The sequence below is a fragment of the Colletotrichum jinshuiense genome, chromosome 3 (genome assembly GCF_051148585.1).
Source record: "Colletotrichum jinshuiense chromosome 3, complete sequence".
Taxonomy (NCBI): Eukaryota; Fungi; Ascomycota; class Sordariomycetes; order Glomerellales; family Glomerellaceae; genus Colletotrichum; species Colletotrichum jinshuiense.
The window spans coordinates 1,563,181-1,586,900 of NC_139310.1; the positions used below are offsets into that span (position 1 = coordinate 1,563,181).

A 23,720-nucleotide genomic window follows, 5' to 3' on the forward strand; every position below is an offset into this window, starting at 1 on the left:
TATAAAGTCAACTCTACCTCCTTGGGTCTTCAACCTCCGATCAGCTGTTGTCGGAACATCGTCGATGGGCGACGTAGGACCTCAAAAGTCGCTTGCATGAGAGCATGTCGTTGCCCCGGCCGACGCCGACTGACCCCCGTCCCGCCAGTCCCACACCGCTCCGGCCCGATCGACCCAGTCTTCCTGCATTTGTACCCGCGCGTTGTGTGTTCAAGGCCCCTATCCACAGACAACGCTCTCTCCCCCCGGCTCAGCGCAGGCCAGCGCGTGCCCAGAAACATCCCTTGCATTTAAGGTCCTTGTCATCGGCACCTCCGAAAGCCACCCCATGGTCCCCGTTGAAGAGAGTGAAAAAAAGAAAATTCTTCACCGACATTAGCCCGGCCGCGGTGGCGACGACAACACGCACACCCCTGTGAGATTTTTTTCACCGAAGGGTCCAGTCCAACCCGCGGTCCATGGGAAGAGTGGGGTACTGGGCATCGGACCCTTTATTTTGTTCGCTGGGGTCGAGGGCGAGAAGACCCTCTTTATGTTTACAAGGTGCAGCGGTGATGGATGGTATTAGCGATGAAGGGATTCGCTGTGGGAACCATCTGTCGGAATGAGGCAAGGAACGATGCCGATCTACGAGAATCTGTCGCCGGTTCTCGGGAATTAGCGTCGAGAGAGTTGAGATGAACGGTGCCACCTGAGCGGGGACTCCATGAAGAAGTCTGTTGTATAGCCGTTGACCGCTTCCATTTTCACTAAAGGGTGATCGTTAACAGGCTTTCACTTTCAAAAATTGGAACCTATCACAGACGTTGTTGAGATGGGGGCAGAGTCAATGTTGATTCATTAGTTGTTTGATCAAATGTGTCTCGTCCATTTCGCATGGCTATGTACTATAATGTTTCTATATGTTCATCTGAACGTAAATTGCTCTCAGGAAAGAAATCTGACGTCATAAACAACGTCCCAAGGCATTTCATGTCATGCCCGCCCTCGGTCGAGCAGTCGAATGGCAGACATCAAGGCTTGCCGTACGCATGCAGAAGAGGGGGGTTGTGCCGCACCACAGACACACATTGTATGTTTGGATTTGCGGGTTCGTGTCCCGGATAAACCTGTCGAAACTGCGCCGCCCCCTCTCCTGTTACAATGCTGATTCCTCCAAGCAAGCCCCTCCCCCTTCAAAATGTTGTAAAAAAGCCCAACTGCGAAAGCAACGCATAATAAATAAGAACATATATCAAACGCCAGGTTCCTGGTTTGTGAACCCCGATCATAAGTCGTCATGAGATGCAAACAGAGGTATCGTCAAGTCAAATCGTACAACATGTAACTATGCTGTCGCGTGAGTTGGGTATAGCATCAAGTGTGGGTGTTAACAAGGCAGAGAGTAGTGCGAGTCGGGCACCGCCGGGGTTGACAAGGTGTGAGTGTTGGTGGTGGAGGGGCCACTTAGATCAAGCCGCCCTCGGAAAATCCGACGCTGTTTCGCCATCCACAGCGTCGCTCTTGTTCCTCTCTCTCAAGATCACGAGGTCGCGGAGGAATACCCCTAGCATTCAAAGTACCTCTGGGTACCTGTGATGGACTTAGGTCGAACTCGCTGCTGCCGCGACTGCTCCCGCCGCTCGTGTTGGTCTGGACGAGAAGTAAGCTGCTGGTGCTGGAGAGACGCTTGGTAAACTCGGTAAAGCTGAGTCGTTGGGCGCTGGAGCCGGACGTCCGCTTCTCCCCGTTGGGCCGGGAGCTGGCATCATCGGATGTCTTACCGGATGAAGAGGTTGGCACGTCAAGCCTTGCTTGGCCGATAAGCTGAGGATGGCCGCCTATCCTAGGCGTCACGCTCGGCCGCATTTTGGAATGCGCCGTGTGTGGTCGCGAAGGCGCCTGCAAGGGAACACTGAAGTTGGCGGGCGGGCTCCTCATCACAGGTGAACGAGGCGACATTGCCTCCTCTTGCCGGCTGGCGAGAAACTCGAGGGCGCGCTGGGCATTGGGTGGGATCAACGTCTGTCGGTTGCCGTTCACGTCCGCTTCGTGTGCGAAGTTGTCCTGCTCGTCATCTTCCTCGTCGTCCTCATCCTCTGCTTCTTCTTCCGACGAATCCTCCTCCACGTCGAATGCGCTCAGCATGGCAATTTTTTCGGCGTGTGCCTCTTTGACCTGGTGGCGCAGTTTGTCATCCGCCTCCCGCATTAGAGCATCGAACCGGGCCAAGGATGTAAGTTTCTCCTCGCCCGGTGTCTCTCGCTCGGAACCGGGAATGCACCGTAGTTGAAAAGCCCTATCAAGGATCGTCTCTCGCGGGTTGGGCGGTGGACTGGAATCGGTTCCGGGAAAAGGTTGTGCGCCGCCGGAGCTCACACTGCCCCGTCCGCGTATGGGTGAGCTGATGGTGGATGACCTCCCCTGAGCTGCCGTCCACCCCTCGATAAACTCGCTCTTTTGGTAATCGCTCATGGTGGCCACAGGCGAGGGGATGTCAGTGGGCAGCATTGTGGTGTACTTGTTGGGGTCGGGCATGGTGAAGCCCATGTGAGCTGGGTGGTTGGCGCTGGTGGGCGACGAGACATCGCTGCGCTTAGAGCGCAGACTAGGGGAATCGGAGCTGAAGGTGATGGGGCGATCCCGGCTCGAGTATGTCTGGGTCGAGTTCTTGTGTTGCAGAGTGCCACGGGGATTCTGGTTCCCGCTGGGAGGTCGTGGGAAGTAATCAGAGGCATCCCGGGATCGCTGCTGCGTAAACGGGTTTGTGAAGGACGGGGATGCAGGGCTCTCGGGGCTCATAGGGAGTTTCCTCGAGATGATGAAACGAGCCCAATCGTGGAGGCTGATGTGGTGATCGTCGGGGGGAGTACGGAACCACAGCGTGGTCGCGGTGGACTCTTTGCTGGAGATCAAGCCGGCGGCCCTGCTCGAACGGCGCTTTTTCTCCTTGTCGTTGATGGTGATGACGAGAGTGGGAAGAACGGGTCCCTGCTTGCGATGGGCGAGCATTTGCACCTGACAGTCTATGACAGAGCTGACGGGGTACTGATACGAGGACTCCCAGTCGTCCTGCAGGTTCAGGAGACTTAGGTTTTGGCCTGAGAACTCGGTCATGTTGAGCCTTACCTTGGACTTGAAGATGGAAATGTAGTAGTCGTCGTTTGCGGGAGTCCTCGGCTGGATCTTGGGACCGGGGCCGGCGCCATTTGAGCGGTTCGCGACTGTGTTTGGGGGGAAGGTTGGACTGGTGACAGCTTCTCTGCTGATGCTGCGGCTGCCAACGACGACATATCGCGGCTATCAAGAAAAGTGTCAGATGCAAACACTGGGGAGAAGAGCAGACAAAGCAAGGCAAACGGGGAGATTCGCACCTTCCAGATGGCGCGCCCCAAAATCTGGCCCCGGTCAGGGGGTATTAAAAGCACTCCCTCACAGGTTTCCATGGCGGACGGACAGGCTGTCGCGTCGAGACCAAGGGAGAGGCGGAAACAGGCAACGTCGGCCAAACAGCGAAATGGACGTGTCAAGTGTCAAGGAGAGGATTAAAGAGTCATCCTGGACTGCGGGCGTCGGCGGTGGTGAACAAGACACAGGTCCAACGAGGGGATCGAGATTGTGCATACAGCAGAAGAAAGGAAGGACGAGGCCACCGGTCGAGATTGGGTGTCGGTATCTCGGTACTGCACAGAGGGACTAGTGTTGCTCCCAGATCTCCCCAGAGCCCCTGGTTTGTGCGTCGAGACAGAGAATGGGTGACTTGGAGGAAGAAGAAAAGAGGCGGGCTGGCGGAGAGGGAGGGCAGGTAGCGGAGGGGAGGGGGAGGGAGGGGTTTAGGTAGTAAATGTAAGGTTGAGAGAGACGGGACGGAACGATATGGAGGAAGGCAAGATTTTTCTCTCTCGGGAGGGACTAATACTTTTTGTTTAAAATGAAAGTTATGAATGGCGAATGAACTGGATGGATCGGGGGGCCATTGATTACGATTGCTGAAGACGGAGGAAAGATGAGTGAATCCACAACCCGCAATGACATGGAGTCGGGGAGGAGATGGGGCGACGGGAGAACGGGAGGTGCTAACTTGTAAGAAACAAGAGAACGGAGCCTAAGAAAGAACCTAGGGAAGGAAAAAAAAAAAAAAAAAGGACCTTGAAGGACTAAGTAAGGTAGGCAAGGGCGCGCCGTCCTGGAGCGGCCGTAGTATGCGGTAGGCGAGATTAAGCCAGACCAGACATGCACACCTCAACTATACATGGCAGATAGACACTGGCTGGCTCTCTGGCAGCAAACCGCTCCGAGGTGTGCTCGCCGGCGGCGGCGCTCTGAGCTGGGTATGTCATGGGTGTGCGGGCAGGACAGGGACCCAGCAGGAGAAGGAGGAAGGGGGGAGGTGAAAATTAGAACAGAAAATAAAAATAAAAAGGCAATAAAAATGAACTGGGAATCCTTGGAAGGGGCAAGGAAGAAAGGAACGGTACCTGCGCAAAGCTACGGCGGCAGGTGCAGCCCGCAAGTACCGGGTTCAGGGCAGGGCCAGTTGACCGTGGAAGGATGCGCCCCTGTCCCTTCTGCCCCGAGTCCATCGCTCTTGCACCTTGGGGACATTTTCACTGGCATGCCATACGCCATCCAATGAGATACTGCGACCGGGGGTAGAGGAATGGATGGGAAAGTGGATGGTGCGGAAACAGAGAAGCCGCGGTACGTACTGCAGCTTCTTACACCACAGCGGAGCGGACAGCATCTCTCTCTGCTGCCATGTACCTATCTACTTATCACCACTACCCGCATCGTTCATCGGTGGCCGTACCTGAGGAAGGGAAGGGAGGAGAAGCATGTCCTTTGTCGTTGCGGACTTCCCTTCGCGCTTCAGGTGAACTGAACATGTTCGCGGCAGCCCCTCGGCCATCAATGCGCCAAGACTGCAGGCTGACAAACTCCAGACAGGCGAGAAAACGTCGAGTTATTATTGTTGGAAACGCTGGCGAGGGACAAGAGGGACCAAAAGGGGAGGGTCAGACACGGAGCATTCTCTCTTCGGATCACGCCCTCTCCCCTCGGTCTCTCGCTCTCGTGCTCTGCCCCATCCCTCGTGCCCCTCTGCGGGCATGTTCCACGGCGGCTTGGGTGAGCAAATGTCGAGATGCTCCACCGAGGGCCGCGTCGTGACGCTTCCACTGGAGGGGCGGAATCAGTCGAAGTCTTCCATCGCTAAAGGAGAAACACATTAGCAGCTTCCACGCCACGCTAGCCCGGGCTCGGGCTCGGGCCCCCTGCTCCACCCTAGGCCCATTGCCATACCCCTGACCCTGCACAGACCCTCTGTTCCCTGGCTGTCATTCAATCTCGTCCTGTCCTGTACCGTCCCGGCCGGTTTACTCGCCTTTTTCGCTGTTTTCAGACGACACATTGGCGCTGTCACTGTTAGCTGTTTGCAGCCCCCTTCCTGCCGTTTCCTTTCACCCCCGTCGTCGGCTGCTGCTGTCAGTGGGTGCCGCCCGGCCTTTCCATTGTGCGGCTTCCAGGGCCACCAGCGGGCTCATCACATCGTTCCCAGCCCAACTGCCAGACACTTCGTTACGGTCTCACCGGCCAGCGACTCCAACTCGGCCTCTACTCCGTTGCCTACCATCTCTCTACCCCGTTCAATTCTTGGCCTGCCAAGTAAGTACCGGTCCTAGCTTCAAGGCTTCTCTTCCCACGCCAGCCACAGCCTCACGGTTTCAACCCGTCTTCCCACGCCACCGACAGCTAGACAGTGCATGCCCATCTTGGGTAGCGCATCGCAGCCAGAAGCTACCTAGCTATTATACAACACTGCAACGGCAATTGGGACTGACTGCATCCGAACTCGACCCTATAACCACCACCACCACCACCACCACCACCACCAGCATTCGGTCACCGCTATGCTGGTACCGAGTGCCTTACCTGACACGCGGGGATGGGAGGGGCATCCCATATCCGTGTCAACCCAGACGTAGTGTGCTTCCACCTCTGCCCAAAGTCGCCATGAGATGCCCCGCCACCCACTCACCCATTACATTACCTAGTTGATGACGATGGCGAGTTTCCAAAGAGCGGCACGGGCGAGTCTCCCACAAACCCGGGTTACACGAGTCCAGTTCTGTGCCGGCACCACTTCTCCTCCATTTCAGTTTCTGCCATAACATGTCCCACTTTGGTTCGCAAATCGTAAATGCACCAGCTAGGAACGGCCAGCGCAGTTTCCTCCACGTCGCGACCTCGGGCCCCCAATGCAACACATCGTCATTCGTAACCCTTCTCTTGTGGCTACTCCTGCAGACATGTAGACATGGAAGCGGAACGAGGCGATCTGGCAGGCCTCCCGTTGCCGGAGAGACTAACACTTCGTCGCATCGTTCGGTGAGAAACCCCATAAGTCTTCCCCCACCGCTACTCCGACAAGGCATCAGTATCGAACCATGCTTGATTGTCCAAGCATTTCCCCTCCATCCATTACCCTCTTGCCGCCGTTGGCAGCATAGAACATACGTACTCCGTCCCTCGTCCACGAACCATCAAGGCGGACCTTGCGGATCTCAGGGACCGAACCGTCCCTTCTGTCCCCGCTCGCCATCTTTCCAGTCATGGGCCATTCACCCCTTTACTATTCAGTGTACGGATACTTGGCTTTCCTTCACCCCATCACCACCACACCCCCCGACAGACCTCACTGCTTTCTTCCAGGCCCGGCCAAGCACTACCTCCCGCCCGCAACTGCGAAATTTGCAATTGGACGGGCGCCCTCGAAATATGCAGCACATGCAGGCAGCGCACCGCATGACATGGCATGGCATCGCGTTGCATCGCATCGCGTTGCATGACATTGCCCATCGACGCTAGGTAGCCAAGCTAAAGCCCATGTGGCCTCTCTCACTTTCAGGCCGCACCATCTCTCACCGCGCCAAACTGGCGAGCCACCCGTCATGGACTAGCACAAGACGGTTGGTCGGAATTTGGACATGGTCAATCCAAGCCGTCGTTGTACCTTCTCGCCATGATGATGCTGCACCATTGCGGAGATCCTTATGCATGCAGCGCACCAAGGCCTCCGAGGACCCATTTGCTGTGCATTGCCCTGAAATGCGCGCCTCCTGAGCTAGGCCAGTCTACGTCGCTCGTCCCTGGCACCAACTGGCCTGTCGGGCAAAAAATTACTGGTCATGTGCGGGAACCCAGCAAGGGGTTGTAGATACTCGAGGGGGGCTGCCCAGGGCGGTCTCGACTTCACTTGTTTTGCTGCAGATGTTCCGGCAATCAGCTGCGGACAAAGTCATGGCTCGGATAGGCCCATGGAAGCGGTATGGTATACCCCTTCAGCTGCCTTATCCCCCCCCTGGGACTCGCCCGAATTTACCTGTATTCGGAAGCAACCCTCTACCTCCTTCGGGGCGGCGACCCTGGCACTCGGCAGTCGACCCGATTCCAATCAGAGTGTCTCCGTGCAAGGCCAGCATTGCGAATAAATTGGATGCTCCGGCTTCATGTTTTCTACTCATCTCGGCTTACAGAGTGCACCTTTAGTTGGAACGAATACGTATGCCGCCACATTCCACAACACCTGGGGTGACGTTTCCTGTCCCCTCGCCACCGCCATCTGCCGCATTTGCCATTGCCATTGGCGTTGTGCTGTTAACGGTCAAGGCAACGGTGCCATGCCTCTTCCAACCGTAACGTTTACCACGAATCAAACACACGCAACTTCCCTCCTTCTAGTGTATGTTTGCGTCTACCTCCTTGTTCAATTGTCGCCAATCTCGCAGCGTAAGTGGCTAGGATCAGGGGTTGACATCAAACGGATTTAAGGAGCGGACAAAGGACCCCCATCCGGGGCCGAATAATGGGCCTGTTATCAATGATGTTCATCCTTCCTGCCGCTAGAGCGACCAGTCCATTTCCATCGGAGACAAAATCGTCATCGCCGGCTACCATTATCCGCGCTGCTACAGAGAGCGCCAGTTCTTCCCGCCAGCCCCCCGTATCAGTGGCCTGAGCCCGTGCGCCAGCCTCCCATCTCCTTGCTTGCCAGCTTGTCTTCCATAGTTGCCACCATAAACCACGCGAGCACGGTGGCTCACCGCGAATGGCAGGCAGTGCGTTTACGGCTCGGGACAACGTCCGTCGTCAAGTACTGGCAATCGTGTCCTACTGGTCTGTCGAAGGCTGTTGGAAGCAACAGCTCTGCCAAGCTTCCTCTGGAAGCTGTCCATGTTAAACGACAGTTGTAGGGCATCGTTCGTCCTGCCAAGGCCATCTGCTACTTGAGTAGGATCAAAGATCTCCACACTTTAAAGCTGCTCGCTTTCTTTTTCCTCTCGCGGTCAAGCAAACTGGATCGAGTCAGCCAGTTTCCATGGGGAAGCATAAGCAGGCCCGCCAAGCTTCAGGCCAACATTGGGATTCCCGTGTGGCTTACAGCATGCGCCAATAGCCTCGGCCGAATACTTGAATGCTTCATGCTCCTTCCTCTTACAACTCGCATCCATCAGCTAAACACATGTGGCCGTCATTCTGGCATGTGGCATTCAGTCGATGCGGTAAGCTGTTTGGGTGATTACACAGCACCTGCACACCATCTTTCACTGCAAGGCAGGTCTTGCATCAGGGGCATATACCTATTCGTCCTCATTGTCCGGATACAGCACCCGTCCAGCCGCAGACAGGACAAGATCGTCAACCATTCCTTCAGTCCACCAATGTCTCATCTCTACACCTTTCAACGGTCTCTTTCGTCGTTGTGGAAATACGCCCTGGGCATTGAGCACAACCCACTCCCTTAGCACTGGGCAGCCTAGGTAGCAAAGTAGCATTGGGGGCATCGTATCCGTGGAGGGACGAGGATCTTGACTCGCGCCTTGTGCTGACTCCTGAGGAACCATAACCGGGGGCCACTCGCCTCTTTACCATCCTACAAGCGGACCGTTCCAGTGCCCACGCTTTTTATCATCGTCCCCAGGCCACGGACTTTCCCCAGACGGGGGATTCGCTGGATGATTCGGCTGCAAGCTCGTCCGCATTAGCTGGCCTGTCTGAGACACGAACTAGGGGTGTTACACGTTGTCGAGCAGCGTTTTTCAAAGCCTATCCAGTCATCCGGTGTGCATCCCTTCCCAAAATCAAGCATGTTGTCAAAAGTTCACAGAGGTTCAGTTGCGACGAATGGATCGGCAGGGTTGTGTCGCGCGAAGCCCACCCCTCGTTCCTGGATTGAGGATCCTCGTGGAGAGGGGCAACATGCGTCTTGGGGGTTGCGGGTCGACAATCCACCCCCAACCGAGGATGATCGTGAGGTTTTGAGGTTGCAGCCCTCCGACATGTTGATTAATTACTCTGTGCTCCACAGTAACCATTGACCACGGAGAGAACCCTGCAATCCGGCATCTCACGTCAGTGCTCATAACCCAGAAACCCGGAGTTGGCCCTTGGGGGTTGTAAACCTGAGTCGCTTGCAGCCATAAGCCAGGCAGGACCGGCTCGTTGGCGAGTCAGGCCAGACGATTTCGTGAATGAGGGAGATTCCGTCTTGAATATCAGGCTAGCTACTACCTTTCAATATCAAAATGTACCGTCAAAGCGCTGCTTCACTCGGGGGCATCCTCTGAGCGTCAGGTCGTACACAACGGCCGAGAATACGCATTTGATCTTAGATTCAGGAGCACGCTTCTTCGTCTAGTCGCGCATCTGCGTTGTAGCAGGAGGTCATGCTACCGTTCATCGAAAGCCGTGCAGTGCAAGCAGACCTTGATATTGATTTTCTGCTCGTCAAGGGCTTGATACGTATGATGGGTCGTGTGGTGAAAAAGAAATCCCGCGTGTACAGAATGTTGACTCCTGCCTACCCTGTCGTCCAGTCTCTAGCGTTCACAAAAAAACGTCACCTGTGTATGCGCAGCAGCGATGAGGAAAGCGGCGTTGTTGATTTGGATCCGATACACCTTGTACCCTCGGTCGTCTATTTATCCCTTTGGGAAAGTTGCACAAGTAGAGGCACTCACCGGGGTCGTAGTTTCCAAATGGCCGCAACACAGCCCTGTCATCCGTCTATTGATGGTCGTGATTACACCACCCACGGCCGAGTGACCACCGAACAGACATGCCAGCCGTCTTGCAACGGAGGAGGATGTGTAAGCAACAAGGATGGGGGCAGGGTGTAGCTCGTGCTTCTTACAAGGCAATTACTCCTCATACCGCTCGGACTCTCTACCAAGATATGTCTAGCTGCGACCGAGCTTCACGGGATATCGGCCGGACTGATGCTCATGCTCCACAGTTCTGGACTAAAGCTGCACCGTTCCCGCAAGCTTGTGGTCTAATGCGGAATTTCTTGGACCGCTGGAGCTGTCGTACGGCCGGACTGTCATCCTTTCGGGGGCTCCTTGATGGGGGTAAAAAATAAATAAAAAGGCTACGGGTGGGTTCATCATCAAGGGTTTTCCATACCGCGCGCGCGCGTGTGTGTGTGTGTGTGTGTGTGTGTGTGTGTGTGTGTGTGTGACCTGCTTGCAGAAATGACATGTTGTCTGTCGAGAAGACTCTCGATTTTGCGTGTTGCCTCTACTTACGCGCAGCACGCACATGATTTACTGCGCCGACCACTCTCTTTAGCAGATAGTTCCAATGGCTCTATAACCTGCCGACCGGCCGCCGGATTCTCCCTTCCGTTGCTTTGTTGTGAACGCACCCGTGCAGCGTAGTTTGGTAGGAGGATTGCATCCTATCTATAGAGACTCTCTCTCAAACCTCAGGGTCCTCCCCTGCATCCTCTCACATGTCCGTGCCGCGCAACTTCACAGCGACTCCCCCGTAACGCAACTGGCATTCGGTGTCTCTGTGTGTTTCTCTATCTCTTATTTGCTCCGGATCCGCCCATGTCCACATTATTCCGCGGGCGAACGCACCAGCGTCGTCGCAATTAGCGGTGGTCCGATGCACGGGACGCACCGGATCGGCGCGCTTCCGGCGCGCGGTTTCGAGTTGTGGTGGGCTCTTTGCGACAGAGAGACGACTGCTGGCGGTGAAGAAAACGGACGACTTTGGGCCACTTTGTGGGAGTGAACTGGAGAGGGGCGGGGGAAGACGATGCACGTTTTCTCCTTGTGGTTTTATTTTATTTTAAATTCTTATTCTTATTTTCGAAGTACGAAGTGAAGCTTCTGAGGAGGAGAATTCTTCAGTTGGTTGTCTATTACATTGTGGGTATTGATACTCGGAAAGGGAGTAGGACCTGGCGCACTTGGCTTTGAAGGAGCACAGCATTCAGTCGAACTTATTCGACCAGCTCTAGGTTCCTCGAGGAAGACCTTGGGTACGGTGTTGGCGCCCTGGTCTCGTGTGCCCTTGTCCTTTTATTTTCTAGCAGGCGGGTGGGCCAGTCTGCTCGGATACCGGAGGCTACACATCGTGATGGCCGCGCTTCTCTCGACTTCTGCCCTGAGGCGGAGATTAAGGACCGCCTTCGAAAGTGACCCTCCCGGCAGGCGGCTGTGGAGTAGGAGGAGTCGGGACCAGACCGATGAGAAATCCGGGAGCGGGACATCCCTGCTCTCGTGGGAAGAGCTTCGTGAGTTGCCCTCCCCCTGAGAAAACCAAATAGCCAAGAAGTTGCTGACCGTATCTTAGCCGAGTGGCAACAGTGGGTTCATAACATTATCGGTCTGTCTGAGTAAGTGAACTTAACATTCTGGCTAGATGCGGGAGCGAGCACGTCAAGACCGGGTATCGGTAAGTCTGCAGCCTCCGTGGTCCTTCCAAATGAAGCTGTTGACAAACGTTGCCTTTCCCGTAGGAGAGCTTGCAACTCTGTGCTGGATTGCCTAATCAGCTGGACCTACGTCCACAACGAATCGAGTAAGACACTGACACCCACCACCCGGCCACCTCGAGTTATAGATCCTGATGCTATGGCCAGTCAACATCTACTCACATGTAACCGGCGCAATTCTCTTTATCCTTCTGCCGTTCTATGTCTTCGGTGATGGTATACCGCCCCGATGGAACATCGCCTCGACCGCAGATGTGGCCGTCTGTAGTGTCTACGCCCTAGGCGTGACCATCTGCTTCGCACTGTCAACCGCGTAAGCCCTCCCCCCGAGCGCCTCTTGCTGGATAAGTCCAGTACGGTCCTGTTGAGAAACCCCCTAACCCCCTCCTCGAAGCCAATACCGACTGACGTTGAATCTCAAAGCTTTCATACCCTCATGTCCCACAGCGAGTCCTACTACCTCTCGGGCATAAAAGCCGACTTCCACGGCGTCCTAACCTTGATGTGGTCCTCCGTCTTCCCTCTCGCGCACAGCGCCTTCCCATGCTCCCCTTCCATGCGGGACACATACGTTGTGCTGACGGGCCTGCTTGCCGCCCTCTGTGCTGCCGCAACGGCGAGGCCGGATCTCGGGGCGGTGCACCTGGGCCACCACCGCGCGGCGCTCTTCGCCACCTTTGGCCTTGCGTCGTTCGTGCTGCCCGTGACCCACGGGGCGCTGGTGCACGGGTGGGGGGAAGCGTGGGCGAGGGTCGGCGGCGGATGGGTTGCGGCCACTGCTGGGTGCAACGGGGTTGCTGTGTTGGTGTATTGGGCCAAGGTGAGTTCGCCTCTTCTGATGGTATTGAGACGACGCACGCGGGCGTCTGGCAGGGCAGGGATGGGATGCTGGCCAGTTTACTGACGGGCTGGGTAAGGTTCCCGAGAGGTGGTTTCCGAAGACGTTTGACTTATTCGGCGCAAGTCATCAAATAATGCATGTAATGGTGAGTTCGGGTTTGGGGAAGGAATTTCAAGTAGGGTAAGGGTAATGAGGGCGGTGAATTTTGCTAACTGCTCTTTCTAGGTGTTGGCTGCAGCGCTTGCGTATGCGAAAGCTGTTGTTGTTGCCTTTGATTATAGACACAGCTATGGGTTCTCATGCTGAACGCGCATGTTCTGGAAAGATCCTACATGTGCAGCTTCAGCAAACCCACAAGGAACAAGAGTGATTCGAAACTTTTAGAAGTAGAGTAGATCCAACTGAAGACTTGAACAGTTCTTAGAAATCGAAATGCTTTTGCTTTTTGTTTCTCTCGAGATGGTAAGAGAGAATAACGCTTTGTCTTCCATGCGTGCCTCTATTGGCACACTTTTTTTGTTTGTTTTGCATACTCGTGGAATCGGACAGACCTGAACAGCTCGGCACAATGCAAGCATCGAGCCTCTGGGCCAATGCGAGCCGTTCATCCAATGGTCCCTCTTGATCGAGTTGCTCATGATGATTCCTCCATCGCGTACGCCTGAACACACCTCCTGGAAATCATTTCCTACCCTCCTTCCCATTTTCTATTCGATGACGCTGTCCTGCGCCTTTCTTCCCTCCTATCCACGACCAAGCCCAGATACTCCTACCGGAGCCTTTTCCATCCACCAAAGGCCATGGAGAGCGCACAGTCGTCCAGCAAACCCATTTCACCTCTTGGTAATGTCTCCTATTGCAAGTACTGTTGCAGCGCCTGTTGCTGTTCGGGCGTAAGACGCGTGTTGACAAAGTTCACGATGGCTCCGTTGTGTCTCTGGTTCGCCGAGCTGATGTATGCGCTAACCCAGGGTGCCACCGCGGTGATTTCCGGATAATCGTCCCGCGCAATCGGTCTGCAGGTGTTGAGTGCCGTGTATGACAGGCCAAAGCCGATGTCGTCAACGTCAGCCTCGGCAATGAGTTCGTCACCAAGACCGGCTGACACCACAGGCGGGTTGACCAATAGGGCGAGGAGGATCTTGCAAGTGTTGGCCCAGCCCTTGGCAAACTTTTGCGCGAAAGCCTGGGACTCGCAAAGTGTCTTTGTAAGACTGACTACTGCAAGCTTGCGGTCAACAGGTCGCGCCAGCTTCTCCGTCTCAGCCAAGACGAACGGCGGGTAAACCTTGGCAAAGATGCCCTCTTGGATTTTCTCCGAGTGCTTCATAAAGTAGTCTGCACCAAAGCCAGCCTCGACTCGGGATGCGATAAGATGGAAGAACCGAGCAAAGCGGAGCTTGAGTGAGTCGGGCGGGTTGCCTTGCAGTTTGGCGAAGATCAGGTTCAGAATAGTACCGAAGTATTGGTCCACAATCGCACTGAGCGTGGTTAGAATGCTGTGTGGCATAGTTCTCAGCAAAAGGATGACTTACGGCTCAAACGACTTTACAACTGCCTCCAACACATCGAAAGCATACAGCTGATACTTCTTGACGGCGAGCAGCCGCTGGAAGATGCCCAGAATTTGCTCAAGCTTGTTCTCAGAGACGGCGTAGGCTGCAGTTGCAGGTATAATTGACGAGAGGAGTCTGGTGCATGCCGGGACGTTGCCCTTGGTGTCCCACAACGCCGGTTCAAGCAACGGGCCCAGGAAAGCCTTGTAGTTGTCGGAAATAGCATCTGACGGGCTCGACTCCAGGAGTTGCGCCAGAATCTGGAAAATGTATTGCAAGAACTCTGCATGTTTGTTAGTTTTAATCCAAAGGTCGGTTTGAGTGTAAGTCTTGACTTACCGGTGACATCCTCAACCAGAATCTGGTTGAACGGCTCCCAAAGCAGTTGGTTGAAAAGGGCAGCGTGGGTCGAAGAGCAGTACCTGACGAGAGCGCCCAAGGCCTCGAAGTGGTAGTAGTAGAAGCGAGGGTTGCTAGGGTTCTGCTTGATCATGTTGGTGATAGCAACCAAGTGCTTCAGAACACCCTCCACGAGCGGGGCAGCTCCATCCTTAAGGACGATGAGAATTCTCATGACACATCTCATCAGGAACTCGTTCTCTTGCAACTTGGCCGGCGTTCTCTCCTTCTCAATCAGCTTGAATAGGTGATCGAGCAGGTCCTTGGCGAATGGTTGGATGTCCTCACGGGGGAACATGGCCTTGCCAGAGTCGTCCGTCAGGAAAAGCAGGCGCTCAACCGCAATCGCGGCATACGAGTAGACAACATAGTTGTCCGACGCCAGATTCTGAATGAGAGGAGGGAACGCCAGCTTCCATTGCTCCTTTGTCAATTGACTGCGGAATGTGTGCAGGTACTTGACGGCATCAACCTTGGAAATAGGCTCCACGCCCCCACTCGCCATCAAGTCGGCCGCAATATGCTGTTCAAAGAAGTCAACAACGTTGACCAAGGAATTGACCGTCTTAACACCCTGGGTAGCTGTGACAGAGCCCTTTGCTGCGATGGAGATGAAAAGGTAAACGGCGGTGTCCTTCGCCTTCCAGTCGGACTTGCCCTGCTCCAAGTAGTGGTTGATGTACTTGTAGACGACGCCTGTAACCAACTGCTCGTACTTCTCCTGCAGTCTTCTCAGGAAGTCGGTTGCAGACCGGCGTCTGGAATCAGTGTCTGAGCCCTCCAAATCGCGACGGATGTACTCGATAGGCTCATCCTCGAACAGCTCCAGGTCAGACTCGCGCAGAGCAACATTGGGCAGAATGACCTTCTCAACGACCTGACCCAGGACGTTCTCATCCGCGAAAACACCTGAGTGCTGTGACGTTCCGGCGACAGCGGTCAAGAAGTGCAAAGCCTTGCTGACCAACAAGTCGTATTTCGTCTCGGACCCGGTGCTGGAAAGGAGGTTCCAAGCATTGGTAATGAAGGGCTCGGTGTATTTGCCAAAATCCTCGTCATACTTGAGTGTGTAGAGCTCCAAAGCCTCGCAGATGTCCGCCTTGACGGTGTCGATGACACTAATCTCGGTGTCGTCATCGGTTTCCAGCAGCGGGTTCGTGTATGTGAGGTACTTGTGCAGCAGCTCTGAAATGGAAGCCAGGTGTTCCTCGAAAATCGGGGGCATGTCGTGCGAAGACAGATCGTAAAAGATCTTAATTATGAGGCTCAGCGCCTCGAACCAGCTCTTGAGAACATCCTTGTTCTGGGCATTCTTGCTAATCTGCTCGTCGGTCTGCACCAGCAGTTGCACGAAAGGCTGTGCAAATGTGCTAATGACGTGGTTGATCTCAGTGTACAGCTCGTCGGTTCTGAAAAGAGGTCGCCAGCGGACGAAAATGGAGTGCGCAACCTCAAGGACACCGATGTTGACCTTGGGATCGACTGGAGAAAACTTGTCGACAAGCTCCTGGGTCAGTGTTTGCCAGCGCTCCCAGAAGTCGGAATCGGCGATGATACTGATGGCATCGCCGAGCTGAGTCTGAATGGTAGGTGGGCAAGCAATCATCAGCCCAATAAGCTGAGACTTGATGGTTTGCACCTCGTCGGCGGGGAGCTTGTAGTTGCCGTCGGCATCAACCCAGTTGGAGCGGATGAAGTTCTTGAAGGCCAAGGCGGCGGCTAGACGGGTCTTGAGAGGAAGAGGTTCTGAGGCAACGATGTTGAGCAGGTTGAGCGAGTATTGCGGCTTGGTTTGCTCCTGCTTCAGGGCATTCTCGGCTGTTTTGCACGTTTGTTTATCAGCATGCAAACAAAGTTGGCGGGGTAGAAGTCAACGGTGGTTTCCATACCTTTTCTGTGAGTGCTGGGGTCTAAAGTAGCATCCAGCAGCTGGGCGATGGTACCCATTTGGGAGGCCATCTTGACAAACGTTCGCAGAGTCGGTTAGATTTGTGGTTGACAAGTGTTGGTGGAATGATTAGTCTCGAGTCTTTCTGCGCTGAACTTTTTGAGATGGGATGTGTTGCTGTGGGGGACGAGGCTCTGTCTGGTACCTTAGCTGGAGGAAAAGAGATGGAAGGTGCTGTGGGGCTCTTGCCGTCATTGGCTGATGACGGAAGACAGACACTGACAAGCGCCGGGCCCCCCCCCGTCAAAGGATGAATCGGAAAAACTACGGGGTTCTGCTGATGGATGGTCCGTGCCTAAGGGCGAGGGAATGGAATGGAGCCCCAAACTTTGATGTTAAAGAAAGGGTGACAGACGTCGTAAAATGTCTTAGTCAGAAATTGTCATCAGGGACGGTGTTTTACCGAGAAACATCATATCAAATATGGGCAGAACGATGGGAAATAGGGCATGGCATGTCACGTCAAGACAAGCCAATTCCGGACTCGCACTTCCAGCTCCAGCCAGGTAGCAAACTGAGTTGAGAAGGCTTCCTTTCAGTTGATCGGGCCACGTATAAGACCGTTTCTCATTTGGAAAAAGACACTTGAGTTGAGAAGTTGATATAACTGAACTGAATAGGGTCTCCTATCCTTCGCCTTCTCAGCCCTCAGCTCCGCCCATCCCGTTACTCTGGGTCCCGTCCGGCGCCGAAGACGGTGGGGCTTCCATCGCCGGAACTGGTCAAAGTTCTATCCCGGCGGAGAATGACGCCACGCATAGACTCATGCGGAAGACGGATCAACAATGGTGCGAATCAAACAAGGTCAGCTGGCTGTCCCGAGTGGAGCAGGTAACCTGCAACGGGGGGGAAACACAATGCATACACTGCATTGGGGGGAGCTTCGCGAACTGTTGGTTCCTGCTGCAGGTACTTCCCGCATTTTCTGCCCGCCTAAAAAAACGCTACCTCCACCCCATACCCCCTGACTGCGCCGACTGATGGGATCAGCATTCTGTTGACTTTTTCGACCAGGCACTTTTTCTGCTAGTTGCACCACCAGCGAACCGCCAAAGCCCGCGATGCGATATGATGTCGTGATAGCGCATTAGCAGCTTCGAAGACCTTGCACCACAGACAGGCATTCGGACAGACAAGCCGTCGGACAAAAACCTCTACACACACCACCGGCCTCTATCCTTCCGACTCCTGTCGACAGCACCAACCTCTCCCGTTGTGTCGTCTGGCTTGGTTCCCTTTGCGCCGGGGACCTTGCTTCTGCTTGCCCACCCCTCCCACTTCTACTTCGGGATTATCTGCCCTGCAGCTCGCCTTGCCGCCTTGGATGGGGCATTTCAGACCGCACCGCCTTCGTAGCTGATCTGACAGCAAGTCCGCCCGTGAGTTATTACCTGCGACTGCCTCTCTTTTTTAGTCTGAACACAGGTTCCGCCTTGCAACTATCATCGCCATATCGCAAGCTGTGGACCCTAAAGTGTATATCAGCGTCATTTGCGAGACCGATGACAACATCAACCCACTTTCGTTCTCTCATATCCCCCAGCCAGACATGAAGATCGCCGAGCTGCAACCTAGCTAACATGCTCCGTCACATAGTCTCGCACAGAAGCTACCAGCAGGACTCCGACTACCCCGCCGAGCACATGTCACCCTCGCCAGGAGATGCACCTTCGTCGCCAGACTCGACCCGCCCCAGCGGTTTGGCGAGCGTCTTCAAGGGCCTGACTGGTGCCAAGTTGACCAAGTCCCCTCCGCCGAGCCTCAAGTCTGCCTCCTCGATCCTGTCGCCGCTGGCCGACCACGTAAATGCCACCCGGACGAGCCTCGCCGGCTTATCGCCGAACCACATGGAGTCTTTCGAGCAGTTGAGGAAGGGCAACGGGCCCGTTACCGAACGGATCGCGGCTGCGAATTCGCTGCGATACGCCGTTGCGGAGTATCCTCTGAACCCAGTGCTGGATATTTGGTACGTCGCGAAGAGCATGATCGATGCGACAAAATCGGACGCGGAACGGATCGCTGGTTGGGAGCTTCTTTCGGAATGCGTCAAGCATAAATCTTCAACGGATCTTGAGCGCAAAGAGTACTTCCAGACTCTGACGGCTCCTGCGAATCCCGAAGACTTCCACCTACAACTTGCTGCTGTCGTGGACCTTACCAACCATGGGCGAGACCTTTCTGGGTTCGATTACGACGTAATACCATTGCTGCAGAGGTGGCTTCGCGAAGCGTACCTTGCTGTCAAGACGGCAAGAAAACAGGCCAGTCGTGATGCCAAGAAGAACGCTTTCAAAAGAGTATCTGCTGCTGGAGAGGAGAAGAACCTGCACCAACTTTTTATCTTCATCGGCGAGGTCATCAAGTTCAGTTCCAACGTGGCCGACGAGTCTGCCATGTCTGGCCTGATGAAAGCACTGGTTGCCATCTGTCTGAGCACAACCATCGAAGAAGACCTACGAGCCTCAATCAGCGTCATTGATTCCATTGTGACTTTTGGCGCTTTGCCCAATGAAAGTTTCAAGGAGTGTGTCTTGGTACTGGGCTCAATATTCTGTCTCGTTCCAAGCCTGTCCAAGACAGCATGGCACACCATATCCATTTTGCTGAAATCGCACAACGGTCCTGCAGCAGTGAGAGTTTTGGTTGACTTGCTGCGCCACCTCCCAGCAGACGGCACTAGCAAAGGGAAAGATACTCGTGACATTCGAGGTGTGCTGGCTGTTTTGGAAAAGCTACTGACTAAGAGCACGGAGAAAGGTTACCCGCCTGTGCCTTTTGCGCTGCTCATTGACGGATTGGTTGCAGCTGTTCATAGCACAGATTCAAGCCGGGTCTACTGCGCTGTACTCAAGCTCATCAACTCTCTCTTCCGGGATGGCGATGGCAAGATCCATAATTTGATTGTCGAGGAGGATTGGTCGACCTTGCTATGTATCGCCGTCGAATGTTCCAAAAAGGCGCCGCTAAGCATTATCGCCGGCATTGAGATGACGGCCCCAGAGAGTGAGCCTGACCGACCAGACGGCGCTATCGGCACCGAGTTACTAAAGCTCATTGTAAGATTGGAGGAATTGGCCAGTCACAAGTCTGGCGACTTTATCCCACGACAGATCATCATCAAGTTCTTCATTGACATCCACACCCGGCTCCCCGATTCAGCAGCGCGTGTTGTTCTCACCTACTTTCAAGAGTTCCGATGCTGCTCGCCATCAGACCTGCAGTGGGAAGAGAACCTGTCTCTGGTGCTGAAGGAGTTCTATGCCAATCGAAGCCGAACATCCGAAACCCGCTTACTTTCTCTCCAGGCCGTGACGGAATCTTACGACATGATGGATCTTATTGGAGAGGGGCTTGGCGACGACTGCGTTCCCAATCTGATAAAGGACCTTCTCAATGGGATTGCAGATGAGACCAATCTACTCGTACTTGAGGCTGTTGTCGCCTTCATGGTTTCAGTGGCTGTTTCCTCCGACCTAGAACTCTTCAACTACATCACCGACACTCTGAGAACAATCGTCGTCAATGAGCGTCTTCTGTCTCCCATAATATCCTCTACAACCTCTCGACCTACAACTCCCGTCGGCGCTGAAACAGTAACATCTCAAAAGAGTCACACCGCCTCCGGTGTTGTTACGAGGGGCTATGTCAAGTTGTTCATGCGATGTATGAATATTGACGGAGCCAAAAGCCTCAAACTCTACGACACCCTCGTCAACATAGCGAAGACAGACTATTGCAAAACCGATGCTCGGCTTGTGGCGATGAAACTGCTCTTTCGGCTTCGAGCTGATTGGGCAAACCGAGTTTTCCTGATAAATGACACGGAATCGGAAGGACTTGCGGTGACACTCCTCCACACAGCTTCCTCTCGGGCCCGAAAACAAGCGGATGAAGTTTTTCAACCTTCTAGGACCACAAGGGCAGACCAAGGTGCCGTCTCTCGATCTACGAGAGGGGTTTCCTTCAGCAGTTCGGGGACCCAAGACAGAGCCTTTCCGGTCCGTTCCGCCAGCGGGGCAAAACAGTCCTATCCATATAAGCAACTATGGGCCTTGCCAGACCCCGAGGCTCTGCCTGAGTCTCCGACGGCTATTGCAAGCCCTATCTTGGTGTCATACGTTGAGGATATCGGCTCAGAAACCGTAGAAAGTGAGCCATCTGCCGTGGAAGCGAAACAAATTGCTTTGAACATGGATGCTTGGCTTGACACTATTGTTCACATTGTTGAGAATGGCTGCGACTGGGAGGTTTACAGCATGGTTTTGGTGCATTTGCCCTCGCAACTAACCAACCACGCGATATTCCGGGGCGCAGTGCCGCAAATACAAGAGCTCCGACGGGTGACGTGCGAGCAAATACGGACGAATAACTTCCAAGAGCCACCGACCAGCACTGGCTTACGGCGTGCAGATGTTGCCATCTGTCTCTTCCATAGCTTGACTATGATTCTGAGCTACCACGAATTCTTCCTCAAGGATCAAGAAGACGAGATTGTACAAGCGTTCGTTAAAGGCATTTCCACATGGGAACGATGCGCCAAATACTGCATTCATGCCCTCTCAATTTGCTGCCATGAACTGCCTCTGTCGACGAGCAAAACGTTGGTGCAGATGTTGCAGAAAATGGCGCAAATTATTACCCAACCGCATGTGGCCATGCACATTTTAGAGTTCCTTGCCTGTCTCAGCAGAATGCCGAACCTGTACGTCAACTTCAGAGAAGACGAGTACCGCATTGTGTTCGGAATATGCGTAAGGTATCTTCAGTATGTGCGGGACAAGAAACAGACTCAACGAGGCAGCCTCCATAGCGAAGCGGCAACCCCAACGGGCAATTCCGCACCGGACCTTTTGCACCCGAATGCTGCAGATGATTTGCCTCAGTACGTGTATGCTTTGGCATACCACGTCATCACTTTCTGGTTTTTGGCCCTGAAGCTACCAGATCGCGCTAACCATGTCGGCTGGATCGCAAAGAATTTGCTCAGCGACTTTGATGGTGGACAAAATCCAGAAGAGCAAGCCTTGGTTACCCTTGACTTCATGCAAAGAGTTGCCTATGCGGATGCGGACGAATCTTCCGAGGATCTTTTATTTACCAAGGAGCGGTTCGGAGAGATACTGAAGCGAAGATGGTTGATGGGCAACAGCGTCGTGACGATTGAGCAATCAACCACGACTGGATGGTCCCAAGTTACCAAGCGGCAACCTTCAGGAACATCTTCCTATATTGTGCACGAGAACTTCCGGCCACGCCCAGCCCACCAAGCGCAGTATATAGCTGACGTCTCACGAGACGGGCAGCCGTCCAACAACAACATCCTGCCTAGTCACTTGATGGTTCAGTTAATGACCTCTACTCCTCAAACTCAGGACGCTGCCCGACCTATCCCTCTTCCTGACGACGACGTGGTTCAACGGGCTGTCAGAGTTTTTGATCGAAACTCGACTGTTGATGGGCACAAGGTCGGAGTGATTTACATAGGCGAAGGCCAAACAAATGAGGCCGAGATCCTAGCCAATGTTTCGGGCAGCAGCGACTATGTGGCGTTCCTTAATGGACTGGGTACGTTGACAAAACTGAAGGGGTCAAAGTTCAATACCCAGGGATTGGATAGAGAGTATAACACCGATGGCGAGTACACATTCTGCTGGCGCGACAAAGTAACCGAGATGGTGTTCCATGTCATCACACAGATGCCCACAAATCTGGAACGCGATCCTCTTTGCATCAACAAGAAACGACACATTGGCAACGACTTTGTCAACATCATTTTTAATGACTCGGGAATGCCCTTCGGATTTGACACCTTCCCTAGCGAGTTCAATTATGTCAACATAGTCATTACCCCGGAGGCAAGGGCATCTTTCCTCACTATCAGAGAGAATCCACCAAGCGAGGGGAAACATCCACCTTTCTACAAGGTGCAAGTCATGAGCAAGCCCGGCTTCCCGGAGATTTCGCCAGCATCTGAGACCAAGATGGTCAGCCTGAGAGCCCTGCCAGGGTTCATTCGATTGCTGGCGCTCAATGCATCTGTATTTTGTCTTGTGTGGGCAAACCGCGAGGGGGGCGAGCACATCAGTTCCTGGAGAAACAGGCTCAGAGAGATTAAGCGGCTGCGCGACAAATATGGTCCTAAGAATGCGCCAAGCACACATCAATCATCGCATCCTCACCTGAGCCATATGAACAGTGCTTCAACACCCTCGCCGCCTCCAACATCCCTGGGTGGCGCCGTTGTCGGCAACAGTCTCTCTGCTGCCCAGGGCACAGATGCGTCAAAGTCTTCGGCCAACGTCCGCGACAGCTTCAGTAGTCTCCGCAGGTCATCGGTTGCCACTTTCTTTACCAGCACGAGCGAGCAAACCAGCCATCGGAGCTCGATGCTGTCTACCACCACCAACGACACAGAGATTGTGACAGGAAACGGTCTCGATTCTCTTGTGGAGTCGGTTGACTTCTCCAAGTGGGCGTAGAAATAAAACTCGCAGCGTTCTTTCTTCGAATCACTATAACTAAAAAGAAAAGAAGAAGAAAAAAATCAGGCGTGGGCGTGTATGTTAGAGAAACTAATGGTGGACGAAAACCAGGGCATGTATCGAAATTCTCAACACACGACGTCCTTGACGACTTACTTACCAGGGATGGGAGCGCGGGGTAAAGGGGCGGCGGATATCTGGGCATGAATACCACCAAAAGTTTTTTGTTCTTTGCTTTTCGGGGACTTTAAGAGACCCGGTTGTGCGTAGGCTATCTTGTTAGAGAAAAGACCCTTCCCACTTCTTAAGACGGATTCGCGATGCCCTTGATTTGCTTTACTCTCGGTTCCATCGCGGGGCTTTCTCTATGCTTGACTCCAGCGATGGCTTATGGCCTAACACCGCAGCACTTTGCCATATGTTCCTAAGCCTAGTCAACTTGGAATTGCAAACCCTTTTATATGCATATGCATTCTGAGTAAATGAACAGCGCCGGTCGTTGGCTCCAAAAAGATCCACCAGAACCGTCCACGGCCCTCGGGCCGCCGTTGATTTACTTGATAATTCCCTTGGTACTTTTAAAAAATATTAAAAAGAATTTAACCCCCCCCCCAGGCGGCAATTCTCTTAATATAACCCAAACCCCAAACTTGAACGAAGAAGATGTGTTCATCGAAATCCCAATGCCTAGATGTTATGCGCGTCCCCCCTTCCTTTCCGTGTGTTAGAG

General features: G+C 54.0%; 4 protein-coding genes across 4 annotated transcripts; 2 read left to right on the forward strand and 2 right to left on the reverse strand.

The window, feature by feature from the left end:
• Nucleotides 1-1,446: 1,446 nt before the first annotated feature.
• On the reverse strand, nt 1,447-3,425 carry EsH8_III_000454 (uncharacterized protein; the record flags this gene model as incomplete). Its single annotated transcript, XM_083262179.1, has 2 exons — nt 1,447-3,279; nt 3,354-3,425. The coding sequence occupies 2 exons, from the start codon at nt 3,423-3,425 to the stop codon at nt 1,447-1,449; spliced, it is 1,905 nt and encodes a 634-aa protein (XP_083122666.1).
• Nucleotides 3,426-11,406: 7,981 nt separating this feature from the next.
• Nucleotides 11,407-12,975, forward strand: EsH8_III_000455 (uncharacterized protein; the record flags this gene model as incomplete). Its single annotated transcript, XM_083262180.1, has 6 exons — nt 11,407-11,563; nt 11,623-11,665; nt 11,825-11,850; nt 11,912-12,077; nt 12,212-12,584; nt 12,931-12,975. The coding sequence occupies 6 exons, from the start codon at nt 11,407-11,409 to the stop codon at nt 12,973-12,975; spliced, it is 810 nt and encodes a 269-aa protein (XP_083122667.1).
• Nucleotides 12,976-13,458: 483 nt separating this feature from the next.
• On the reverse strand, nt 13,459-16,519 carry EsH8_III_000456 (importin-alpha export receptor; the record flags this gene model as incomplete). Its single annotated transcript, XM_083262181.1, has 4 exons — nt 13,459-14,086; nt 14,141-14,444; nt 14,501-16,378; nt 16,450-16,519. The coding sequence occupies 4 exons, from the start codon at nt 16,517-16,519 to the stop codon at nt 13,459-13,461; spliced, it is 2,880 nt and encodes a 959-aa protein (XP_083122668.1).
• A 1,632-nt stretch (nt 16,520-18,151) lies between these two features.
• Nucleotides 18,152-22,987, forward strand: EsH8_III_000457 (GTPase activating protein; the record flags this gene model as incomplete). The annotated part of the gene is made up of 1 exon (XM_083262182.1): nt 18,152-22,987. One exon carries the CDS (start codon nt 18,152-18,154, stop codon nt 22,985-22,987), a length of 4,836 nt encoding a protein of 1,611 aa, XP_083122669.1.
• Between the last annotated feature and the right edge of the window lie 733 nt (nt 22,988-23,720).